Genomic DNA, 12,312 nt, shown 5'->3' on the forward strand with positions numbered 1-12,312 from the left:
CAAGAAGTGAAAGAGCCACTAATACACCTTCAGATTTGTTAAAAGAAACTGTTGCTAATTTCATAACTGCTTTTTTTCTTTTAAGACAAAGCGCATTAAGAAATTGTAAAATAACAATCAAGAGGTAATGTCATGTGTTTACAACAAAGTTCTCAATCACAACTCTGTGTGTAAGAGTAAGGATGTGTACTATTAGGCCAAAAAGAAAAACAAGAATTCTATATGGTTTCCTAAACATTTACAATTAAGATTATGTACAATATACGAGAATGGTCTGAAAAGTTCTCAGCCTAACAATGAAAAAAAATAATTTATAATTTCAAAATTATTCTTATTTTTCAACATAATCTCCCTTAAGACTAATACATTTATTCCAGCAATGCTCCAGTGCCATTATCTCATTCCTGTAGTGTTTTCAGTAAGATATGCAAAATACCCCTCTACAGCCACAATCACCTCTTGATTCGAAGAAAATGCTGACCAGCGAGGAAAAGTTTTAGGTATTATTTCTGGGAAAATTCAAATGTTAATCCTCTAAAATAAACTATTATTTTAATGGCTAATATAGCCTACTTCCATTTAGGAGTGCCCCTTTTTTTTACAATGTCATTGGCACTTTACCCAAAATTCTAGAGCATTACTGAAGTGTTATAAAACTAATATATGAAGAATAAAAAATAGAAATTTTGGACATACCTTTTGGAATGCACTATGAATTGTTGCCTTCTGGCAACAATTCATAGTGCAGATCCTTTAATTTTCACATTGCCAAAACACCTTTGTGGGCAGGTGCATTGTCCTGATGAAATGTGATTTTTTTCTTCTGCAAACTGGGTCTTTTCTCATGAATTTTTTTGCCTAGTCTGGTTAAAAGATCGGAATAATATTTTCTGGTTATTGTTTTACCCTTTTCAAGATAATTAATAAACAAAATGCCTTTTGCATCCCAAAACACCATAGCCATAACCTTTCCTGCTGATGGAACCGAATTTGTCTTCTTTGGCATTGAACATCCAGCTTCTATCCACTGTTTTGACTACTGTTTGGATTCTGGTGGGTAATGGTGAATCTAAGTCTCATCCATGGTAATAAAATCATCATCATCAAATTCCTGACATGTACCCTCAAGGGGTGTACAGGATATGATATACTACATGAAAAAGTTACATCATTACTAACTTCCTATCTACAATTTTCCTCCAAATCAGTCTGTTACTTGTCAAGACTCCAACATTATCAGATCTTATATTTCTATTGTCTAAGGCACTTTGTACCGTATCAATCCAACTATATCTTGGTCTTCCTCTGGGTCGTTTTCCTGCCAACCTGGCAAAGAACACTTGCTTTGCTAATCTTTCCTCACCTATTCTGTTTAATAGTAGTAGTAAATGAAACATAAAATCAGTTTTATTCTTTTAAAATGCTCGAAGCACTGTTCAGAGATTTTCATGCAAGTGTGTTTTTGATCTGCTGTGAACAAGCGTGACACTCATCTTGCGCAAAGCTTTTTCATTTGCAATTCTTCATGCAAAATATATCCTACACATTCTTTTGAAATGCCTATAGCCTCAGCAGTTTCACACACTTTGACTCGCAGATCATCCAATACGACATCGTGCACTTGATCAATGATTTCTGGTGTTGTTACTTTTTGTATGTCCTTTATGTGGATCATCTTCAAGGCTGGTACGGCCACGTTTAAACTTGGCAGCCCATTTCTTAATTGTTGAAAATGAAGGAGAAGAATGCCCATAAACTTTCATGAACTCCAAATCAATTTCTTTCAGCATTAAACCTTCTTTTACAAAGAATTTTATGCATGATACTCAATTTTATCCATTTCAAGGGATACAGACAACACTTTTGCTTCAGACAGCTGTATAAAACTACTTGATAGAATGAGTTGCAATTTCACATAGATACATGAACTGACTTGACAAGTATATTGTTTGGTCCTAGTAAAATCTGACCAGTGTCACTGGCATGGATGGAGGGTCAGATTCCTTGGATTTTAAGTATTTGATTTGTGTGTTTCTAGAATAAAAACTATGCAAAACTGAAATGAAAAGAAATAATTCATCAGCTAAATTATGTAGAAGCCAATGCTTTGCCAGCTATCAGAGGCACTTGAACAATACACACACAGTGAAGACTGAAAATTAAATGATCAAGGACAAGAGCAGTCATGTGCATGGTGGAAAGATAGAGCAGTGTGTCAAAATTTGTGCAGAATCATGTTTTGTTTGTCAAACTGTTATTTATATATTTAGCTCACACAAGTTGCTTCAAAACCTTTCCATAGCTATGTTCAGAACTGGATGATCTTGGCTAGATGTATTGCAGGATGAAAGTGGCATTAACTGATGATAGTCAGAGACTATCATTTTTGAGAAAATGCAAGAGCAGTTTGGTTGCAGACATCTTTTTTTCTGGAATTAGCTGATTAGATATTTACTTCTCTGTGGTGCAAGATAGGCATCAACTCAATATGCTTAAATGAAAGAGAAAAAAAAAAAAAAGAGAGAGAGAGAGAGAAGATAGATTTGTAAAATCTGTAGCACAAAGGATACTATCAAACAAAATGTTTGATAACACCTATGTTTTTTTTTAGGGATAAGACTAATAGCCTTGGTTGAAGAAGAAGCAAGCATGAATACTGTTTTATGCAAGAAGCAGATTATGTGCATCTGCCCATTCAAAGTCAGATTTGGATTTGTTGAATGTCTCAGACCACTTCTACAAGTCTTTTTTTTTTTTTGTGTGTTTAGACATTTGTCACACTTATTGGAGAAACCAAAGCTTGGTCAGTAAGTGAGAATTTTAGTGAAACATGGTTGAAGTCTTCATTCTTTATTTATGCAAATATTTTTGTAGATTTAGTCAGAGCAAGTGTTTGAACCATGGGTAGGCAGCGTAGAAATCATAGTAGTCTTCCACCTGGTTAATATTATAATACAAAGGACACACAACTAAGACTGGCCAAGGGAAAAGAAATTCTTAAAAAAGTTTGATGAGGCTATAGTTATCAACAGGAGAGCTAATATCCAGAGTGTATGTAGAATGAAAGTTGGTTAAGAAGAGGTTTAACATGTTGGAATAAAAGGTGAGGATTATTGTACCAGTGGATGGTTGTATAGTACGCTGACAGATATGAGACCCTTCGACACTTCTCCACATGTCAACAGAAGGAAAATCCATTCCAATAATAGGGTATTCAATCCATATTGTGGGATAAGTTGTTTAATATTACACGTCAGAAAATTAACTTCTCTTTTATGACCCATTGTAGTTTTTAAAGTGGTAACTATTTTGCTTGTATAACAGTTGGAAAATTTTACCTATAAAGCAAGTGATTTCGTGTGTTGTTGACCAATTCTTTAATCGCCTTATTTCTTTCTCCCCTTCAACATGAACCGACTCTTCTTGGCAGTCTGCCAACGAGAGCTCTCACTTATGTGGTTGGACTATATCACTGCTAATAGCAAGTAACATTTCTTAGTCAATGGAAATTAGTTAGAACTATGAACTCTGAGAAAGAGACCCTATACTTTGGAGTAACTGAAAATTGAACTTCTGCAATATTGAGGTCAGGGGGATCAGATTTAGAACTATAGAGAAAGAGACCATAACAAAAAAATAACATGCGATCATAATAAAAATACCTTTTTAAGGCTCCATCCTTCAAACATTTACTGATGGTCAGCTTAAACTATCAATAAATTAAATTTCTTCAGGAGAGAGAGAGAGCATGGAAGATACAATTCCTACCACGACTAAATCCCAACACTCAAACTCACTATAATCAAACCTGGAATGGTCTTTCTTTGGGTGGCCTAGTGCAACAGATGCAAACACCATTCCACAAGGCAACATAGCAATGTTAACGAAAAACAGTTAAGATATGAAAAGATAGAATGTTTAACTAAATTAGTTCACAAGATGTGCTGTGACAATGAGTTTCTCCTGTAAGCACTGTTCTTCTGCATGTGTGAGACTCATTTCCTTGTTTCCTCAAATTTGCCAAACTAGAAGTTGAGTACTTGTTTGCAATCTCTTCAATGCCACACACACATTAATTTATATCAAAATTTTAAAATTGGTGGCTTCAGAGCCTTTCTAACATGACCTTCCAAAATATTCATTATTCTTAATAATCTAAAATGAATGTTATGACTGAAGAGTGGTTTGCTTCTTACATATAAAGTTAGCATACAATATTTTAAATAAACTATAGACTTATAGTTCTACCTTTGCAACTAATCTCATATTTAGTTGATTACATATTTTAACAACTATTTGTAAACTATTTTATCCACTACATATCTGGAAAGCATCATCTTAAATTGTCACAATTATTTGAATTATTTTCTTGCATTATACTGATAGCAACTGTAAAACTTACAATCAAAGCTTCCTTTGTTTGCATTACGCTGCCGTTCTGCAACCTCCCATGTCCTGTAAATAAAGAAAATCCTGAAAGATGCTTAATGCTGAAATATTGAATATTTTATACACTTTAAAATTTTAAAACATGAAGTTATAACATATAATTACAGCAACATAATCTATGCTTGGCATTCAATATTTCAGATTAGTAAGCTGCATCGTTTCACACTCAGGTAACTAAAAAATATTTGAAACTGTTGACTTAAGCAGAAAATGGATGCCTCAGTAGACTTTTCACTAGGATTTCTTGCTTTTATAGGTAATATTTCTGGGAAAATTCCCATGTTACTCCTCTAAACATAAACTATTATTTAATGGTTAATATAGCCTACTTTCGTTTAGGAGTGCCTAAACAAAGTACAGAAGAACCTACATGTATACCTATCCCCTATGTACAAGGGATTAGTGAACGCATAGCTAAGGTGCTAAAACCACTAAATATCTGTGTGGCTTTTCGACTAGTCAGAAAAATCTCCACATTCCTAATGTCTCCAAAGGACAAGCTTCCACATCTCAGCTATCCAGGTGTCTACCAGATTCCCTGCTCGTGTAAGTTATCATATTTCAGACAAACAGGAAGATCTGCTCAAGTCCGGTTAGAAGAACCCCAGTTGTATATCCAGTACCTTGAATCTGAACAGCCTGAAATTGCAGAACATGCCATCAACACCAGACACAGAGTTAAGTGGAACAAGACAAAATTCATTCACAAAAGTCGGTTCCTAATGGAACGGCTATACAAAGAAACATGTGAAACATTATTTCACTCCCCTAACCTAAACAGATCCGATGGTCTACGTCTTTCCACTCTTGTAGGAGATAGTACTTTATACAGCAGCAAATCTTTCCTAACATAATTGTATACATATATATATATATTTAATTATTAAAAAAAATTTTTTTTAAAAATTATAACTGAATAATTAAATGACTAAATAATTAAATAAATTTAGGAAATTTAACCTTAGCTACTCAGGTGGAGCTTTGTGAATATAAGTTATTGTTTAATTAGCCCTGTACCTGTACTGATGATGCCTGTGATACTCAGGTGAAAATTCTATGAATGAAGAATTTACGTGAGTTAATTCCATTATTATAATAGTTAGCAATATGTCTACCCACAGTATTTCCTTACTGAAACTTATTTTGCTTGTTTATCGTAGAATTTATGCCAATAAAAAAAAAAATAAAACTGTTCAAACGACTCTTGATAATTTCTTTTGATAAAAAAATTGCAGTAAATAATATAGGTACAAGTATTTATTAAACATTTACTTTGCATTCATTTTTTATTTTTCCTAAAAGAGTACCATATAAAACGAATTATTAATACAATAATCGATCATGGACGAATTGTAATTTTTACCACTGATTATTAGATTTGATTAACACGATTTTGATATACATGGTATATCAAAATCACACCGAGGGATTAATTAACCTCGTTGATCGAGGGTTACATGTACACCGATGTTCTCATTTCAGGCATCTCTAATACATGTTTCTAAATGGACCAAATGATCCAATATTGAACAATGTCTGGCACATAATGTCTTTGGTAGACAGAAAATCACTAGTTTCTGAATATCAGAGAATTCTGGCATTAACTGTTATCTCCAATATCTTGCAGAGACAGCTGGTGAAAGTGATAGATTAGTAATCACTTGCTTGTGTTGGACCCTTTCCTAGTTTTGGGAAGGAAGTGACAACTGACTTATACCAAGAATCTGGAAACTCTTCCTCTTAAAGAATCCTCTTGTATAGTAAGGGAAGGAGATCTACAGAAGATTATAAAAGATGTTTTATCATCTCTTAATGGATGTCACCAGGACATGATGTGAAGTCACTAGCTTCTATATACAAGTTGCCATGTCATGAAAATACTTCAGGAGCAAACTTTGCTTGCTTACACTTGGATAAAGGATTCGTGTGTAGAGGCTTAAGTGCTGTGATGACATCATGTTGGAGGCTTAATGGATTTTTTTTTACAACACTCAAAAAGAATTAAAATAGAATTTAATACTTCCTATATTTCGTCCTAGTCACTAGGACATCTACGAGGATTACAAAAACAATTAATGTAACATGCACACAAATATCCTACAATACTAAGCCCAACCATGTGGGTGACACTAAAGGCCTATCTAGGTTGAGCGCCCTCTAAGGGCGGTAGTAGGTGGCCTGGAATGTAAGGTGGGACCTCTGGTGATGAGTGTGTCCCAAATCTTCGGAAGCTTAATGCAACTGTATTTATTAAGATTTGGTTGGTTTCTGAGAGCTGCTGCTTCTAAGAAAAGTCACTTGAATTTGCTGTGGTGGAGCATGGTGGTTTGCTTCCTTGATATCCTGTGGGTGGTGTCCAAAACATGGTCAGCCAAGCCTGAATGGCCATAGTTGTGTTTACAGATGTAAGAGTTGTGTTCATCCAGGTGGATGGATGCTGATCTGCCTGTCTGTCCAAAGTACACCAGCTTACAGGAACAGGGTACTTTGAAAACTCCAGGCAGAGAGAGAGGAGGGAGCTGATCTTTCGTAGAAAGGATAAGGGTAGCAAGTTTGTGGTGGGGCTTATATGCTGTGTGTAGGTTGTACTTTTTTATTATCTTGGCTATTTTTTCAGATGTGCTGTGGATGTAGGGTATGGTGATGGCATTTTTAAAATCTTGTTGACGAGAAGGATGGCAAATGGGGGAGGAGCTGATTATTTTTTTGATACTGTGATCGCTGTAGCCATTGGAGAGGAAAGTGCTGTGTATGTGGTTAAGCTCAGTAGTGAGGGCGGTTAGGGCGGTTCCACTGGAACAAAGATTGTGGGCTCTCTTGGTAAGAGATTTAATAATGCCATATTGTTGAGAGGGGTGGTGGTGGGAGAGTTTGTGAATGTATCTGCCTGTGTGTGGGTTTTCTGTATACAGTGAAGGCAAGTGTATCATTAGGCAGGCATGTGGCTAAGGTGTCTAAGAAGGGTAAACAATTGTTCTTTTCCTTTTACATAGTAAACTGGATTCTTGGATGTAGGCTGTTGAGATGACTGAGGAAGTAGTCTAATGTGTCTGGGCCATGAGGTCAAACAGAGAACACATCATCTACATATCTTAGCCAGATAGAAGGTTTGAGTGGGGCTGAGTCTATGGCTCGTTTTTTGAAATCTTCCATATAGAAATTGGCAATGGGGGGGGGGGGGGGGAAACCATGGCAGTTCCCTCTATCTGCTTGTAGATTTTGTTCTTCCAAGAGAAATACCCAGAGTTAATGGCAAAGAAAAAGAGATCTAAGATGTCAGAGGGAAAAACGTTTTCTAAGAGAGATAAGGTGTCAGTTAAGGGAATATTGGTAAACAAAGAGGAGATATCAAAGCTTACCAATATGTCTGCATTATTCAAGGTTAAATTTCCTGTGAGGGCTTTAAAATGGGTCGAGTTTTTTATATAGGAAGTGGACTTTCCGGTGAGTGGGAGTCAGAGAGTTGGCCAGCTGTTTAGACAGTCTGTAGCAAGGTGCATTGGTGGCATCTACTATAGGCCTGAGTGGGGAATTGGATTTGTGGATTTTTGGTAAACCGTATATTCGGAGGGGAGCGGAAAGGTTTAAGTTTTTTTGTGACGTCAGGTTGCCAGGAAGATACTTTTCTAGTATGATTTTTAATTTCTTAACTTGTGTTTTTGTGGGGTCGTGTTCTAGCGGGATGCAGGTAGCGCGATCGTGGAGGATAATGTTCATTTTACGATTGTATTCACTGGTATTAAGAGCGACTGTGCCATTACCCTTATCCGCTCTGGTGTTGACGATACTTTTTTCTTTCCGTAGTTTCAGGAGAGCCGTGCATTGGGCATACGATAAATTACTTTTTGGAGGCAAAGAATGAGCGAGGATATTGGCTACGTCAAGTCTGATGTTGTTGGCTATCTCCGACGGTAAGCGACTGATTCCCCGTTCGATGTTAACCATTACATCAAGCACCGGCACTTCCTTCAGAGTGACGGCAAAATTACGGCCGAGGCAACGGGCGCTGACAGCATCGTTGTTGAGCCTTTTGGAAGAGAGGTTTACTACTGTCTGGAGCAGTTGAATTTGTAGTGTGGTTTGTCTTTAACCAGGTTGCTATATTTCTTGACGTGTTTATTTTTTATTTTTTGAAATTCTTTCTGTGCGGAAGTTTCCGAAATGCCAGAGAGAATCGACCAAAGTTCAGGGTTAAGAACCGTGGAGAGCTCTGAACGTAAGGAGCCAATGGCTGGGTTCGTCACTAAGAGGATGGCACGAGTAGAGGTGATTTGCACGCCTAGTAATGCCAGGCTGGCACAGTTATATATACAGAGTGCTTTTTTTGGAATGGAAATTGATCTTCATTTTAACGCAGTTCGTTATCACTCTTGTATCCCGACATCTTTTTAAAAAGGCCAGCCTATTTAGTTGCCTAGATAGTCGTAGTTTTGACTTACCGTATTGCTCGGATTTATGTGCTAAATCTTCTCCATGAATAATTAGAATTCGTGTGTAGAGGCTTAAGTGTTTATGAGGACATCATGTTGGAGGCTTAATGGATTTTTTACAACACTCAAAAAGAATTAAAATATATTCCCTTAACTGACACCTTATCTCTCTTAGAAAAGGTTTTTCCCTCTGACATCTTAGATCTCTTTTCCTTTGCCATCAACTCTGGGCATTTCTCTTGGAAGAACAAAATCTACAAGCAGATAGAGGGAACTGCCATGGGTTCCCCCACATCTCACCCCCCCCTGCCAATTTCTATATGGAAGATTTCAAAAATCTCATAGACTCAGCCCCACTCAAACCTTCTATCTGGCTAAGATATGTAGATGACGTGTTCTCTATTTGGCCTCATGGCCCAGACACAGTAGACTACTTCCTCAGTCATCTCAACAGCCTACATCTAAGAATCCAGTTTACTATGTAAAAGGAAAAGAACAATTGTTTACCCTTCCTAGACACCTTAGCCACACGCCTGCCTAATGATACACTTGCCTTCACTGTATACAGAAAACCCACACACACAGGCAGATACATTTACAAACTCTCCCACCACCACCCGTCTCAACAATATGGCATTATTAAAACTCTTACCAAGAGAGCCCACAATCTTTGTTCCAGTGGAACTGCCCTCACTACTGAGCTTAACCACATACACAGCACTTTCCTCTCCAATGGCTACAGCGATCACAGTATCAAAAATATAATCAGCTCCTCCCCGATTCCCCGTCCTTCTCGTCAACAAGATTTTAAAAATGCCATCACCATACCCTACATCCGCAGCACATCCGAAAAAATAGCCAAGATAATAAAAAAAGTACAACCTACACACAGCATATAAGCCCCACCACGAACTTGCTACCCTTATCCATTCTACGAAAGATCAGCTCCCTCCTCTCTCTCTGCCTGGGGTTTACAAAGTACCCTGTCCCTGTAAGCTGGCGTACTTTGGACAGACAGGCAGATCAGCATCTATCTGCCTGGATGAACACAACTCTTACATCTGTAAACACAACTATGGCCACTCAGGCTTGGCTGACCATGTTTTGGATAGCACCCACAGGGTATCATGGAAGAAAACCACCATGCTCCACCACAGCAAATTCAAGAAAGAGAGACTTTTTTTTTAGAAGCAGCAGCTCTCAGAAACCAACCAAATCTTAATAAATACGGTTGCATTAAGCTTTCGAAGATTTGGGAAACATTCATCAGAGGTCCCACCTTACATTCCAGACCATCTACTACTGCCCTTAGAGGGTGCTCCACCTAGATAGGCCTTTAGTGTCACCCACATGGTTGGGCTTAGTATTGTATGATATTTGTGTGCATGTTACATTAATTGTTTTTGTAATCCTCGTAGATGTCCTAGTGACTAGGACGAAATATAGGAAGTATTAAATTCTATTTTAATTCTTTTTGAGTGTTGTAAAAAATCCATTAAACTTAGATAAAGGATTAAACCAAAAATACTAGCATGAGAGAGAGAAGAGCTCTTTTTAGTTCCTGCTTAATGAATGGTTGACCATTAGCAGAAAAGTTTAGTTGCTGTTTTTCTTCTTGCTCTTTCAATATTTAAAATTCATGAGAATATGAAGCTGTTGCTTATTCTAGTAAATTTTCTACCAAAGTATGTGCAATAGCTTTGAAGTCAGACAACATATCCATTATGTTCCAGAGTAGAAAAACAGTAGAAAGATAAAAAACATACATCAATAAAATATGTAAGGTGAGTGTTTCATTCCTGTCTTTATGAGATTATTCCAGCTCCTTCTGTCTCTCTGTCCAAGAAATTCAAAGCATCCTTCCCACGTCAATATTTCAATAATATTCACCTTCATAATTGCCTTGTTCACTGCTCAATATGAGCTATAAAGAATCACAGAGAAGACCAAAGATTTGACAATCTGATCTTTGCGTCAATAAGGATATTTTTCTACTCTTCTGGATCTTTCCACTGTAATCAGTCTTCTCACTTCTTCTGTATGACTCTTTTGCAGAGCAGTGAGCCTAAATAGATAAATTGATCAACTTCATCTATGTTAGTACAGTGCTTGTAGTTTAGGCATGAAAATGTGATGTTTGACCAGTCTCTAGAGCAGGGCTTTTGGAATATCTAGCTCACTCATGTTACTAAAGCCACTACATAGGCTGCCTTTCATGCTTCGGATTCATATAAAAAATAATCATGAACTAAAATATTGCTAATCTCTTCTGAGTAAAACGAATCAAATATTTTTGTGTCATCACCCAAGACATGGTGACCCAGCTGATACAAAAAATGTGGATGTCAATCCTGTAATTTTTTTTTTCACTTCCTACTTCTTTATAAAAAGCTACTTTAGAACAGTGGGATCCTGATGAAATTAGAACTATTCAAGAATGGGATACCTTCTGGGAAGAAATCTATAACCTAAAGACAATGCTAATGTCTTGGTTTCATTCTTCTCTTTCAACTCCTACATAGATGACGATGGCAAATTACTTGCTTCCTTACCTAGAATATTGCATTTCATACCTCCTGTAACCTTCCAACAGAAAGACAGAAGGATCTGGAATAACATGGTTACTACAAAGTCCTGATGCAATTCCATCTGTTATGCTCAAGAGATGTGCTTCTGAACTGATACCTGTACTCTAGCATCTATTCACTAAACTGTACTCAGCTAGCATCCACCCTTCACAGCATGGAAGAAAGCTCATATACAGGGTGTCCCAAATTCACACAAGATTTAAATTTAGTGCCATTTGTGCGGTAAAGTGTTGCCAACGAGAAAAAAAAGACAGCGTGACAGCTGACAGTTCAGGGTTATTAAAAATGGAGCGCTACACAAAAGAACAACGCATTTTTATTGTTGAGCAATATTTTAAAAATAATGAAGGTTTGGCAGCTACAATTCGCAATTTTCATACAAAATATGGTCGGAATAGTGATTTAACTTCATCAACTGTGAAAAGATTAATTAAAAAATTCAAGAAAACTGGATCAATTAGTGATCTTATACACTCTGGCCACCCTTCAACAAGTCGTTCAACAGAAAACATCGAAGCAGTTCATGAGAGTTGCTGAGAGTCCAGGAACATCAATTCGGCACCGTGGTCTTGAATTGGGCATTTCGAGAAGCTCTCTACAGCATATTCTCACGAAAGATTTGCATCTTTATGCTTACAAAGTTCAATTGACTCAAGAACTGAAGCCTACTGACCACTCACAGTGAAGCGAGTTCGTTGAATGGATTATGGAACAAGTGGATACTTATTTTTCGAACAAAATGATCTTCAGCGATGAGGCTCATTTTCATCTTGATGGTTTCGTTAATCGACAAAATTGTCGCATTTGGGGTTCAGAAAATCCACGAGTGATTGCTGAGAAACAAA

General features: G+C 37.0%; 1 protein-coding gene across 2 annotated transcripts in view; it reads right to left on the reverse strand.

Annotated features, from left to right (window-relative positions):
• LOC150101829 (ADP-sugar pyrophosphatase-like) overlaps nucleotides 1–12,312 on the reverse strand; it is a 139,116-nt gene that overhangs the window by 86,338 nt on the left and 40,466 nt on the right. For both annotated transcript variants that reach the window (XM_090400229.1, XM_090400228.1), the window contains one exon: nucleotides 4,403–4,455. In XM_090400229.1, coding sequence (XP_090256355.1) covers nucleotides 4,403–4,455 — 53 coding nt within the window. The remainder of the gene's footprint in view (nucleotides 1–4,402; nucleotides 4,456–12,312) is intronic.

The sequence above is a fragment of the Typopeltis vanoorti genome, chromosome 11, assembly GCF_054136105.1.
Source record: "Typopeltis vanoorti isolate ZY-2024b chromosome 11, IOZ_Tvanoo_1.0, whole genome shotgun sequence".
Classification (NCBI taxonomy): domain Eukaryota; kingdom Metazoa; phylum Arthropoda; class Arachnida; order Uropygi; family Thelyphonidae; genus Typopeltis; species Typopeltis vanoorti.